Source organism: Panthera leo, chromosome E3 (assembly GCF_018350215.1).
Source record: "Panthera leo isolate Ple1 chromosome E3, P.leo_Ple1_pat1.1, whole genome shotgun sequence".
In the NCBI taxonomy this organism is placed as follows: Eukaryota; Metazoa; Chordata; class Mammalia; order Carnivora; family Felidae; genus Panthera; species Panthera leo.
The window spans coordinates 39,512,456-39,526,554 of NC_056694.1; the positions used below are offsets into that span (position 1 = coordinate 39,512,456).

Sequence of the window (14,099 nt, forward strand, 5' to 3'; positions counted from 1 at the left end):
TGCCGCGGGCAGGCAGGGGCGCGGGGGGCGGCGCGGAGGCGGCAGCGACGGCGCTGGGGACCCGGCGGCGCCCTCGGCTGCTCTCGCTCGGCTCTCGTCGACTCGGACTCGGGCTCCGGCTCCGGCTGCGGCGCCGCCCCCGCGCCCGCCCCTTCCCCGCCTCCTCCGTGCGGCCGCCCCCGCCCCGGCCACGGCCCTGCCTCGGCACCCCGCCAATCCCGGCGGAGGCTGCGGGGCCTAGGGACCCCCCCCCCCCCGCTCGGTCTTGCCCCGACTCTGGGCAGCCTCCCTGGCGCCAGCGCCTTTGCCTCCTGCTCCAGGGGCATTTATTGAGCACCTACTGTATGCGTGGCACCAAGGCGGGCTGCGGAGGTGGGGGGAGGAGTGGAGAAAGGGTCTTCAGGGTGAGGAACCGCACACAGCGGCCAGAGGGTAAGAACAAGAGCCACAGCTCTGCCCACCATCCTCAGGAAGTTTCCCCCGCTACACACACACACACACACACACACACACACACACCCCGGTGTCCCTGTGTCAGGATCCCTCCTGCACCCAGAGCTGCCCTGGCCCAACGGAGTCCCAGGATGGTCCAGGAGACAGAAAGAGGAGTTTGAAAGTGACAAGGCAGCAGCCCTTCCCTATATTCTGGAGGCTAGTGACTGGGCAGCGCCCTGGCCCTCCCAAAGAGACTGTGTGGACCTGTGCTGGGCACGTCCATTAAACATTACCCCCCACACTCCTCTCTTAGCCTGGGCCTCTCACTTGTGCCCCTGGTCATCCCAGGCAGAGATTAAATGTACTGAGGCCTTTGGCCTCTGACCTCTGGCTGGTGACCAGTGCTCACAGAAGCTGTTCCCAGGAGCTGGCCCCTGTGATCTCTGCCCCAGCCCTCCCCTCCCTCTGTCCTTCTCCCCTAGCATCTAGCCATCCCCAGCAGGAGTACCCCTTCCCCCAACAAGACAAGAATGACAACAGAAAACCATTTATGCTTTGTTGTGGCTCTGAGTACACTTTATCTGGAACAACCCCAGGGTGCAGATCAGAGAACCAAGTTCTAAAGAGGAATGAGACCCAGGCGAGGTTCCCTGGCTCCCTAGGGCAGGGCTGTGAGATGCCAAGTCCACACTTTACCACCGAGCGCTTCCCCAGCCTCGGATACAGGAAGACAGCTGAGCTGCAGGCTCCCCCTCAGCCTGCCCCTGCCCCTTCCCAGCCTGCCCAGCCCCCTGCACATACCTGGTTCCCCGGGCTGAGGCTTAGCCAGCCCAGGCAGTTCCCCATGGGGGCAGAGGCAGACTCAGCTTGGGCCTAGTGCTTGCCGCTCCTTCTCCCCTCTCCAGTGCCCTCAGCCTGGGCTCCCAGCCTCCGCCCAAGCACAGAGCCCTCCTCTGGGCAGCTCCTGGGCTGCAGCCCCTTGGGTGTCCACACCCCAGCTGCTGCCCCTAAAAGCCACTTAGGCCAAAGCTGCATGGCTGCTTCCCCACCCCCACCTCTAAGTTCCTGGCTGATGCCGCCATAGGCGTCTGTCTGCTTTTCTGTCCAGAGGCTGCCTGTCTGGCCTGTGACTGGCCTCTCCGGACCCAACTGGTGCTGCTGCTCCCAGTGGCTGTGAGGATGGGTGTGGCAGTGCTGTCTACTATATACTATTCCTGATGGGGCTTAGGGGTCACCCCATAGCAACCAGCACCAGCCAGGACCTGCCAGGCTGTAGCTTGGGGCCACACCAGCATCTAGGGAGGTGGCTGGGTGGGAACCCCCCAGGCTGGGGGTAGAGAAGGTAGGAACCCCTGGTCCTCCGGGTTGGGAAGCTTGGACATCTCCTCCCCCCCACCCCACCCCACCCACACACATAGGACAGACACTGCCAGGATCAGCCACTGGCCCTCACTGCCTCCCGCAGCCCAGGACGCAGCCAGTGAGTGACGATGGATGGGAACAGACCACCACTGGAGGGAGGCGGAATCAGGGGTGGGTGGTCATAGTCAGGGGCCAGGAACACTGCTTCACAGCACAACAAAAGGCAACAAAGTAGAATTAATAACGGAGGTAGGTAACACCCCAGAATAAAGGAGAGCTGCAGGTTAAGTTCCAAAGGGGGAGCAGGAATGGGGAAGAGGAGCAGGGGAAGAATGGGGGCCCGACAACAGAGGCAGGGAAGACAACCCAACTGCTGTCCTGGGCAAACTCTCCCATGCCCTTCCTCCAGCCTCTGACTGAGAGAGAAAAGCGAGACAGAGAAACAAACCAAGGGAACAGCATGGACAGAGGCTCAGAAGAGCAGACAGAAAGGTGTTCAGGGGCTGTAAGCTGTTTGGGGTCTCCCGTGAAATGGGCCAGAGAAACTGATCATCTAGGCTGGCAGCAGGGGGAGGTCAGGTGGGAGGTGATCCCCAAGCCCCGAAGCCCTCATCCCACTCCTGCCACCTTGCCACACAGGCCTTGCGGCAGGCGGCGACGGAGACCTTTCCCGGGGATTCCCTCCGCAGAGGGTCCACCTGGGGTGTGGGTTGGCCTGGGGCTCCACTGGTGGGGAGGGGGCTTTCCTCCGAGCTCTGGCTACCTCCCAGGGGCAACGCCCCCAGCGATGGGCGGAGCCTGGGCCTGGGCGGGGACTCTGGGCTGTGGCAGTGGGCTGAGGCCTGGTCCCGAGCCAGAGGAAGGGTCGGGGGCCCGTCTGTGGGGTGGAGCCATTAGTCTGACGCCCCGGTAATGGCCCAGAGCTTCCCGGGCCGGCGCTGCCTCCCTAATGGGCATTAATGGCCCCACGGGATGACAGGACCTCGCTTATGGCCTTCGGACTACGCCAGGCTTCTCTTCAGAGCTCGAAACTGGAGCAGGCGGGGGACCAGCGCGACGGAAACTGTGATGAGAACGAGAGACCCGGAGACGAGAAGGGGAAAGAAGGGGAAAGAAGGGGAGAACCGCGACGACCACCGAGGGAGGCAGCGCAGGAGCCCGCCCACCCGCTCTGGGCCCGCCCACGCCCCTGCTCCCAGGGAGACTGCAGCCCGAGAGAGCAGCCGCGCAGCGCCACCTGCTGCCTGTCGCTGGGATTGCTTCATCCGAGGGGCTGGCCCAGGCCCCGCCCCTCTGGCTCCGACTCAGTTCGGCCTCCCGGGCTGGGTGGATTAGAGCGGGAGCGACGCACTGGGGCTCCTTGTACTGCAGGGGCACGGGGTGCACGTAGGTGGTGGGCAGGGAAGCTGGGCCTCTGCCAAGTCCCTAATCGGCACCGCTCTTTCACCTTGGACCTGGCACCAACCTCTCTGGACTGGGGTACCTCCAGGCCTCGTGAAATCTAGCGTCTCACCAAGGGTTCCGGCACTTGTGACCAAACATTTGCAGGCCACTTGGCACCAGGCGCTGCTGAGCACTGGGGAAACATCAGTTAGATCCAAGGGCAAGCCCAGGACGGGCACAGCCCTTGAGGAGGGCATTTAAACATGGCCTGAGGCCCCAGAGTCCTTCTTCAGGGTGGACCGTGGGGCTGTTCTGGAATCTGCCCAGAGTTCCTGCTCTCTGTGTGAGGGAGGGGAGGGAGCAATGAGACTGCGGGACAGGGCAGCCCTAGACTTTGTGCACGTGGCACATGGATTTCGTGCCATCAGTGGTGGAGAGCCCTTGAGGTGTTGTGCACAGGACACGCGTGTTGTGAAAGACCAAGTTTGGCAGGAGTGGACTTGGAGTGCAGAGAGTGTGTTGACCTGAGGAGTCAGGTGGCCGCCCCTCCCCTCAGTGCAGATCCTGGAATCAGAGTCAGTAAACTTAGGGGTTGGTCGGGGCGCCCGGGTGGCTCAGTGGGTTAAGCGTCCGACTTCGGCTCAGGTCATGATCTCGTGTCTCGTGACTTCCAGCCCCGCGTTGGCCTCTGTGTTGGCAGCACACAGCCTGGAGCCTGCTTCGGATTCTGTGTCTCCCTCTCTCTCTGCCCCTCCCCTGCTCACTGTCTGTCTCTCTCCCTCAAAAATAAAAAAAAACATTAAAAAATAAATAATAAATCAATCAATCCAGGGGTTGGTAAGAATTGGGAGGGTGGAGTAAAAAAGAGCGCCCACGTTAGGGGACCACGTGGGGAGAAGGATGCATCCAGGAGATGAGGAGTTGCCAGTAAGGAGACAGGGGCTTCCAGAGGCCAAGGGGAATGTGGGGGCCAGTTCTAGGTGGGCCTGTCGAACTTAGCTGGCCCAACAGGCATGGGACCACCCCTCCTCCAGTCCTTGCTGGGTGCCCCAAGGGAAGACCTTGCCAAATGGCCAAGGGAGGGCTCCGGGAGGCAGACGGTATCAGGGCACAGCAGACGGGCACTTCGAGGTCTGGTCCAGAACAGTTGTGGGAGTCAGAGCCCATACTGAGGAGGGTTAATGAGGGAGCAGAAGGGTGGAGGGGCCCGGGCACCTGTGAGCAGGATCTATAAGGGGGCCTAGGTGGAGGGAGGTCCTTATTCAAGATGGCAGAGCACATTTACACGGGGCTTGGAGCCAATAACTGGAAATGTGGAGAGGATCAGAGGGGGAAGAGTCTCTGGGGAGGCAAGGGGCCTTTCCTCCCTAGGAGGAGAGCGTGGCCTGAAGAAGGGGTACAAAGGAGATCATGGCTGAAATGAAGCCGGGAGATGGGGGAAAGGCTGGGTGGGCTGCCAGGGCTCCCAAACCTGGCCAGGGGCCACAGTGAGGGGGGGCACTTGCAGGGCTCTTGGGAGGCTGAGGTGGGGGCTCTCCCTCTCAGCTGGTAGGGTATGAGTGCCTACTCTCCTTCTGGTGGATGGCAGCAGGACCCAGGGGCTGACTCGTGCCTACCTCCCATGAGGCCTCTCCCCTCCTGTGGGACCCTGGGACCTGGTCTGATGACCCCACCCCCAAATAGGAGGGGCAGTACTGGCAGAGAAGGGAAAAGGGGACCTAGGCCCCAGCAATGTCTCTGCCTCTGTCCCCCCTTCTGTTCCCCAAGCACTTACAGTTGGAGATGGTTAGGAGCGGGCATCCCTTGGCCAGAGAGAAGGCTCCTGATATTTGCCAGGGCGTGGGTGCAGCTGTTTGTGCCCTAGAGCTAGATGCTAAGTACACATCACAGAGGAAAGGGGTCACACATGGGGACACATGAACCAGGCAAATTTATTGACCAGTCGCTGTGAGCCCTAGAGAACTAATCTATTCTGCCTGGGTCAGGAGAAAGGGCATTGCCAGCAGGGGCCGCGCTCAGGATAGCCCTGGAGAGGTGGGGTCCGGCGAACGCGGTTCTCTGGGCAGACCGTGGCTGAACAGGAGACTCTCCAAAGGCTCTAGAAAGAAGAGCAGGGCCTCGAGGACAGGGCTGTGCGCCCTCCAGTACCCCCCCCCCCCCAAAACGTCCCCAAGGCTGGAAAGGGTACGACACTCCAGGGAAGCCTTTCTCCCTAAGGAGTGGGAGACAGGAGAGTCGTGGGGTGCCTCGTGGGCATGTGAGTGGGCCCACCGGGCTCAGATCTCCCCAGACGTCCTCGCCCCCTTCTCCCCACGTACCTGGCCTGCTCCGCGGAGGAGCCCTGGCTCCAGTTCCGGCGCGCGCTCGGGGCGGCGCCAGCTCCAAGGCGCACTGACCCGGAGCCCTGCGCGCGAGTGCCTTCCAGTCTCCAACAGTTCCCGAACCCCAGAAGGCAGCAGAAGAGCACCTCGGGGGACGGGCGCCGGACGGAGGGTGTCTCTGGCAGATGGCTCCTGCGGGGACGCGCCCAGGCCCTGGGTGTCCGAGGCAACGGGTCCGGCAGCGAGGCGCAGCGCGCGGCGATGCATGTAGGGCGAGCGGCGCAGCCCCATGAGCAAGCCCGCGGCGCGGCCCACCGTGTGGTAGCGGGGACTCGCCACGTGCTTGTACCAGGCGCCAGCGGGCAGCGACAGCAGCAGCAGCAACAATGCGAGCACCGGCCGGCCCGCAGGGCCCCGCACCCCCGTGCCCCGCGCCAGGATGCTCACGTGCACGGCCGCCCGGCGGGGCAGGCCAGGAACTAACGCAACCGGGTCTCGGCGCCCCGCGGGACTGCGGCGGCGTCGGGGAGCCGGAGCGCGGTGGATCCGACTATAACCGCTCGCGGGCCCCGCCCCTGCTCGTCCCGGCGGTACCCCCTGGGCTCCCAAAGGAGGGAGAAAAGAGGCCCGGGCTGCCGTGGCAAGGACGTGGGTGGGTTATCAGAGCACCTTCTCTGAGTGGCCGTGGGCCTTCAGCCAGAGCTCATCTTGACGATCCGCTGGGAGCGCCCTTGTCGTCCCCTCCCCCAGGGGGCTGCTCTGCTTCCTCCTCCCCCCAAGGAGAATGGGTGCCCCCTTAACCACAGCTCTTGCAGGCTGTACACTGAAGAGGAAAGACGGAGGCTGGAAGAGCCCTCTGCATCATTCAAGAACCCTCTGTGGATCTACTTCCCGGAGGGCTCTCTTGTCCTCACCTACATAGCTCTTCAGTCTGTCCCCTACCCCTTCCTCTCCTTTCCCACCCTCGCCTCTGCCCACCAACCCATTTCCCAGCTGCAGCTGGATGCTTGCAACCACGAGTTTGGCCACATGGAGCCCTCCCTGAGGTGGTTAGTGGTTCCCTAGGGCTTCCAGAATCAAGAGGAAGCCCCTCTCATCCGGCAGCCCTGGCTTGGGCAGGATGAGGCCCTGTGGCCCTCTAGCCTGCTTTCTGGTCCTGATTCCCCCCACCCAAGACCATTTCCTCTGGCCAGTCTCCATCATCTTTCTGCTGTACCCAGCAACCAGTGATTCTGCCCACCTCTGCACTTCTGTGCCTGCAACATCCTTCCCTTCCTCGCCATCACTCAGCATCCCGTCTACATGGCCCTCGTGTGAATAGTCCCCGAGTATTCCTTCCTGGCGACAGGGGTTTAACAACCCCTTCCAGAGGGCAGAGCCCGACCCATTCTTGCCAGAAACCCAGCCCAGGAAGGATGCAGCCCTCAAAAGAATCCGACTTCACCGCACCCCCAGCAACCACAACATTCACCTAACACCTTCTAGATTCCAGACACCAAGGATCCTGAAACGTCTTATTTTTTATTTCCTAACAATGCCATGAAGGTAGGATGATTATTTTTTTTAAGTTTGTTTATGTGAGCTATGCACCTAAAGCCCAAGGCGGGACTTGAACTCAAGACCCTGAGATCACCTGAGCTGGGATCAGGAGACAGACGCTTAACCGAGCCACCTAGGCGCCCCAAGGTTTTACTTTTTTAAGTACTCTTTACACCCAATGTGGGGCTCGAACTCACAACACTGAGATCAAGAGTCACGTGCTCCGGTGACTTGAGCCAGCCAGGCGCGCTGAGGAGGGTCAATTATTGAGCCCATTTGCCAGTGAGGAAGGTTAAGGCACCAGGAAAATGGACTTGTTTGGATCACACCTGCTGGGTAACAGTGGGGCTAGTGGGCTCCAACCTAGATCCCCAGGTTGGGGGTCTGAGCTGAAGTTCTTGACGGAAACTGTCCCTCACCCTCTGCCTGTGTCTTTAGCAAAAGGGAAGGGGTGATTCTGGGAGTTGAAGGGAACAGAGCCTGGGCCAGTCCTTCCTCCCAGGTCTCCATGTCAAGGGACCATCGTGGGGCTGTGGGGGCAGAGGATGGCACCTGCCGAAGGGAGGAGGGGCCCGACACGGTTCTGGCAAGCTCTGGGGGGGGCAGTCAGAAGCAGCAGCAGCCCTCCCCACAGGGCCCTGCAGAACAGGGGGGGGGATGTGTGCCGTGCTTGGTGGTGGGCGGTGTGGGAGAAGGGTGTGTGTCCCAGTCTCTCCTGTCTGCTTCTTCATTTGCAAACTGGGAATGATAATGGCCCCTCATGAGCTCGCTGTGAGCATGAACTCAGGCGTGGGTGTTGGGGCCATGCCTAGCACACAGTAGCTGCTAAAAAAATGGTTGTGCAGGGGAGCCTGGGTGGCTCGGTCAGCTAAGCATCTGACTTCGGCTCAGGTCACGGTCTCGGGGTTCATGAGTTTGGGCCCCACGTCGGGCTTTGTGCTGACAGCTCGGAGCCTGGGTCCTGCTTCCGATTCTGTGTCTCCCCTTCTCTGCCCCTCCCCTGCTCACGTTCTGTCTCTATCAAAAATAAATAAAAACATTTAAAAATTTAAGGGGCGCCTGGGTGGCTCAGTCAGTTGAGTGACTACAGTTCAGGCCATGATCTCACGGTTCATGAGTTCAAGCCCCGCGTCGGGCTCTGTGTGACAGCTCGGAGCCTGGAGCCTGCTTCGGATTCTGTGTCTCCCTCTCTCTGTACCCCTCCCCGACTTGTGCTCTGTCTCTTTCTCTCTCTCAAAAATAAACATTAAAAATTTTTTTAATTTAAAAAATAAAAATAAAAAAATGGTTGCGGCTGCTACCGTCCCAGAGGCTGACCTGCCTCCTAAACTGTTGGTAAAACACTCTGATGGAGGGGTGACGGGGCAGGCGCTGCTGGGGTGGCGGGCGCAGAGGGAGCCGTGGGCGCACCTGGAGGACCACGGGACCAGGGAGCCTCGTGGAAAGCAGCCTCCCCGGGGGCACCATAAGGGGCCTGGAGAGCCGCCTGGAGTGTGCGGTGGGCGGGCACCGCGGCACGACGCGGGCTGCCAGGGTCCTCTGCCGCTGCACATCCTCCCTTTTAAGGGTACTTGGGGGGCTCCTGGAGCCCCCAGGGATCGAAGGGAGGCGTCAGCATAGGATCACCTGTGGCTAGGCGGCAATGGAGTCTCCGTGGCGGTTAGAACACTGAAGTCCAGCTACAAGTACCAGCGCAGACAAATCCCCAAAGCACGACGGCTAAAGAGAGGAAAGTACTCTGCACGATGATGTTCGCTATCTGAAGTTAAAACCCGAGCCGCTTGTCCTGCTTTTTTATAGCTGTGAAGCCGAGAAGGGAAATGTCATGGTGGGAACAAGGGACGAAGGCCAGGCAGAGAGGAAGCGGGGCTCCTATCAGGTGCAGGTGTGCAGAAGGCCTGGGGGGAGGGAGCCCAGGGCCAGGTGGGGGGAGCGAAGCACACAGTAGTCCTGGGGACTCCCAATTTAGGGTACGGGGGTGGGGGCTCTGTGCCCTGCCCACCCCTGAACCCAGGGACCCAGTGACAAAGGCCTCTGCCCCTCTCCCACTAAGGGTCTGGAGCCAAAGCTCCACCGTGGGAGGAGGGGAGGAGGTGACAGGTCCATGGCCATGAGAACTGACTCTCCTCTGTGGGGCTTGCCTCTCCCTTCATCCACCCAACAGCCTCCTGGGAACCAAGGGAACGTGGCTTTGGCCTGTTTCCGCACCACCTTTCCCGCACGGGCACCAAGCCCTCCTGGGCCAGGACATCTTCCTGACACTCAGCCTCAACACTGGGCACAGAGCCTGGCCCCGACAGGGACTTCCAGCCTAAGGATGCGGTGATGGAGCAAATTTCTGTTTCGTCTTATTTTTCATGTTGTATTTATTTATTTTCAGAGAGAGACAGAGAGTGTTAACTGGGGAGGGACAGCGAGAGGGAGACACAGAATCCAAAGCAGCCTCCAGGCTCCGAGCTGTCCGCACCGAGCTCGACGCGGGGCTGAAAACCTTGAAGCATGAGATCATGACCTGAGCTGAACTCTGACGCTTAACCAACTGAGCCACCCAGGTGCCCCTGTCTTATTATTTTTAATTACTAATTTCTAGTAAGGTAATTTACATTATAAATTAATGCTACCAGGAGAGAAACATTAAAGGCGTCCTCACCGCCCCGCCTGCCGTTCACATCCCAGTCCTGCTCTGCAGATGGCAAGTGCTCACAAGTCCCCCAGCTGCTTCTTCTAGTTTTACCCCCTATTTAAAAATCATAAACTTAACTGCTACTCTAAAAATCAGTGTGTTTTTTTTTTTTTTTTGTCTCGAGAGAAAGAGAACACGAGCAGGGGAGAGAGCATCCCCAGCAGGCTCCTAGCTCAGCACGGAGCCCAACGTGGGGCTCAAGCCCACGACTCAGGGATCCCGAGCAGAGCAGAAATGGGAAGCAGACGCTTGATCAAGGGAGCCATCCAGGCCCCCCAGTGGTCTTTTCGAGGAGGCATAACATACTTTCAGTGTGCACATCTAACAACTGCATTTGTTAGGGATGCATACATCTGTGTGCCCACAGCCCAGATCAAGAGAGCAAAGACTTCAGCTCCCCAGGAAGCTCCCTTCGCCCCCTCCCAACCAGAAGCCCCCAGCAAAACTGATGGCCACATCGGGGCTCCTCACCCTTGGCACTGCCCGCATCTGTGGGGGCTGCCCTGGGCACTGTCGGACGTGTAACAGCATCCCTGGCCTTTACTCATCTGTACAGGTAGAGTAACAGCCTCTCCCCAAGCCGTCTGCACCCCACATATCCTGGAACCCGTGCACTCTTACTGGATAAGGGGACAGAGGACTGAACTTGCAGACGAAATTAGAAATTAGGCAGGCTCATCAGTTGACCTGAATATAAGCAGATGGTCCTGAATCATCCACGTGGGCCTAGCGTCGTCACATGGGTCCTTTAGTGTGGAAGTCCTTTAGTGAGGGGTCAGGGAAGGGGTGGGGACGACGCCAAGAGGCTGGCATGACGCAATTTGCAGACACGGGGGGGGGGGGGGGCGCCTCAAAGGCTGGAAAAACGAGGAAACGGATTCTCATCAGAAGGCGAGGACCCCACCTGCACCTTGGAGACTCATTTAGAACTTCTGAATTCCTTAACTGTGAGACAAGGAATGTGTTGTTTTAAGCTGCTAAATTTGTGGTGATTTTTAACAGTGGCAACAGGAAACTAATGGACCAGGAGATGCCAGTAACGTTCCCACTCTGCTGTGACCACCACAAATGCCTCTTTGGGGGCAGAACTGCCCCCAGTTGGGAACCACAGACCCTTAGATTATAAACTGCTGCTTTCCAAAGTATCTGTCGTAGGCAGCACCAAAAGCCTTCCTACAAATTCAGATGAAGCTTCGGCCCTCTTACACCCCGATAAGCCCACTTTTCATCCCTCCATCCTTCTACTAGGATTTTATCACAACTTTTGGCTAGCTCACCAGTCAGCATGCACATCATTATGGCCGTGTAAATCGTTTCGCTGCTAAGCCAAGTAATGTGCTATGGTTAGGTTTCCTTTCTTGCCGAATGCTTGTTACTTTTTTTTCTCTGCTTGTTTCTCTATATGCTTATTTTGCTGTTTTCCCCCAAAGGCTCTGAGAGATAGGTCGAGCTCTTTGTAGTAACTTTTCCGGATTCTCAAGCACGTGAGGGCACCCGAAGAGTACCGTGTTTTCTGGAGGCCTCCCTGGGGGAGGTGGCAGCCTCCTGCTCCAGACTGCATACCCCTCTCCTCTCACACCTACTCAGGAGTCTCCGCACAGGCACCATCCCACACTTTGCTGTCACTCTCATCTGGCTTGAAACCCGTGTTCTGGATGCCAGGTCATTTTCCAACGGATAGTCCCTAACTATTTGGAGATGTGAACCCTCTGGTAGCTTCATGTGTGCTAAATACGTTGTCCCTTTTATGGCAGTGGCTTTATGCCTAGTGGAAAGATTTTTCTGGGCATAGAAGGTGTGCATGGATATCCTAGTCCCTCAAAAATTTGACAGAATTTCCAGCTTCCTGTGTTCCAGGAGTAAAGTCTGATTCTCCATCCTTCCAGGGTCTTCTCCCTCCTCACCTCCCCCTCCTTCAAGCTCTGGGGTGGGGGTGGGGGGAATCTTCACTTTGTCTGCAGTCCTCCTGTTTGCCTCTGCTGTGCCTGATGATGTCACTCGCGGGCGGCCTTTCTTCCTTGCCTGGGCCCTTTCAGTATGGAGACTTGTGTCCCTGAGCCGTGGCCTGTGTTACCTTAGTCTTTCATAATTTGCCCCTCTCCGTTTTCTGTGTTCTCTCCGAAGTTCCTATTAATTACATATCGTACCTTCTAGAGTAAGATTTCCATCCTCTTGGGGCACCTGGGTGGCTCAGTCGGTTGAGTGTCCGACTTCGGCTCGGGTCATGATCTCACAGTCTGTGAGTTCGAGCCCCGCGTCGGGCTCTGTGCTGACAGCTCAGAGCCCGGAGCCTGTTTCAGATTCTGTGTCTCCCTCTCTCTCTGACCCTCTCCCGTTCATGCTCTGTTTCGCTCTGTCTCTCTCTGTCTCAAAAATAAATAAACGTTAAAAAAAAAAAAAAAAAGAAAAAAGAAGTCACAGCTACTGTTATCAAAAAAAAAAAAAGATTTCCATCCTCTTTATTTTCCATCTGTTTTTTTGTCCTGTTTGCCAGGAGATTTCTTTAACTGTATCTTCCCATTTTGCTCTTGAATTTTTACTTATGTTTTTAATTTCTAGTAGCTCTTTCTTGTTCTGATTTGTTTGGTGCTTGTTATCGTTCAAGGCATCTTATTCTCATTTCGTGGAAGCGGTATCTTTTCTGGAAATATCAAATAGAGCTCTTTTTTTTTTTTTTTTTTTTAATGTTTACTTATTTATTTTGAAAGAGAGAGAGATCAGGGAAAGGACACAAGGAGAGGGAGACAGAGAATCCCAAGTAGGCTTTGTCAGTGCAGAGCCTGATGCCAGGGCTCAAACACACAAACCATGAGATCATGACCTAAGCCACCCACGCGTATGTATGTATGTATGTATGTGTAGCTGTTTCCTCCCTTCCTGTTCTCTTTGCATTTGTGGATTGAAAGTGTTTTATTCCTTTACTGTCATTTAGTGGGCTTTCATGAGAGTCGGATGGCAATTGCATGTGGCCAGTCCACCAGATTTCTTTGGTGTGATGATCCCTGTTTTACAACTGAGGAAGCCAAGGGTTTGGTGAGCCAATCAAGTTTGCCAGCAAGTAAGTGGCTGAAGGCGGGTTTCCAGCCCATTTCTGTCTGATTCTAAAGTCCAGGCTTGGGGTGCCTGGCTGGTTCAGTCAGTGGAGCACATGACTCTTGATCTCGGGGTAGTGAGTTCCAGCCCCAAGCTATGTATGGCACCTACTTAAAAAATAAATAAATAAAAAGAGGCTCATCTGGGTGGCTCTCAATCTCAGGTTTGTGAGTTCAAGCCCCACGTTGGACATGAAGCCTACACAAAAAAAGGCGGGGGGGGGGGGGCGCCTGGGTGCCTCAGTTGGTTAAGCGACTGACGTACTTCATCTCAGGTCATGATCTCACAGTTCGTGAGTTTGAGCCCCATGTCGGGCTCTGTGCTGGCAGCTCAGAGACTGGAGCCTGCTTCGGATTCCGTGTCTCCCTCTCTCTCTGCCCCTCCCCCGCTGGCACTCTGTCTCTCTCTCTCTGCCTCTGTCAAAAATAAACATTTAAAAAAATTTAAAAAAAAAGAAGAGAATAATTAAAAATAAAGTCCAGACTCTTTCCCTACAACACACTGCCTTTTTTTATACAAGGTTTCAGATTTGACTCGCCTCCTTGGATGACGTAAGGGAGGTCTGGAGTGTGCCTGGCCTCCAAGGGCAGGGAGGAAGCCCCGGTATTCACCACCATCAATTCAACAAACCTGAGCTGATGCTTCTCCGCGACAAGGCCCCCCCCCCCCCCCCGCCGCTCCCCCAAGCTCAGCAGGGTGTGCCCAGTGAAGAGCACGTGTTCCCTGCCTGATTTTTCCATAAGGATAGGGGGAGACAGTCCCTGGCTCGGAGATGGATGTCTTTTCCAATAAGGATTTGCAGGAAACTCTTACTTAGGGAGGTGGTAGCGGTGCCTGGCGAGCAGGCCCGTGTGTGTTCCAAACACAAGCGGTGAGGGCTGGAGAGAAATGCTGGGCTCCCGAGACGAGAGCCTAGCTTATAAACTACGGGCCGTCGCGTTAACTCTGCATTTCGCAGCGACACGGGAGAGCGCTTGCACGCGAGTACGGCCCATCCACAGCAGGGGCACACTTACACTGAGCGTCATCCGGGGTCGCTCGGACACTCGCACCCGTCCGGCGGCGCTGCGTGTCCCCGCGCGAAGAGCTCTGGCCACGGAGCCCTTGCGCAGCCCTGCTCTGGCCGTCGCGCCTCGCTGGGGCGGAAGTCGCGGCGCGCGCTTCCGCCGGGCGGGCCCGTTGCTGGGCGGGGCGCTGACGTCGTCCCGGAAGGGGCGGGCCCGCCGGGAGCCAGGCCGCGCCGCGCCGCGCCGCGCCGGCCGGAGGGGCCCGCAGCCCGGACC

At 57.8% G+C, this 14,099-nt stretch overlaps 1 protein-coding gene across 1 annotated transcript; it reads right to left on the reverse strand.

Moving 5' to 3' along the window:
- Nucleotides 1-5,091: 5,091 nt before the first annotated feature.
- Nucleotides 5,092-6,402, reverse strand: NPW (neuropeptide W). Its single transcript, XM_042921715.1, has 2 exons — nt 5,499-6,402; nt 5,092-5,278 (listed from the first exon to the last, which is right to left on the reverse strand). Exons 1-2 carry the CDS (start codon nt 5,790-5,792, stop codon nt 5,162-5,164), a joined length of 411 nt encoding a protein of 136 aa, XP_042777649.1. The 5' UTR covers nt 5,793-6,402; the 3' UTR covers nt 5,092-5,161.
- Nucleotides 6,403-14,099: the final 7,697 nt, after the last annotated feature.

Excerpts from the sequence above, each read along its gene's own strand:
- NPW (XM_042921715.1), bottom strand. The coding sequence starts at position 5,792 with ATGGGGCTGCGCCGCTCGCCCTACATGCATCGCCGCGCGCTGCGCCTC. Across the intron at positions 5,279-5,498 it reads TCCTCCGCGGAGCAGGCCAG|AGCCTTTGGAGAGTCTCCTG; the intron begins GTACGTGGGGAG and ends TCTTCTTTCTAG.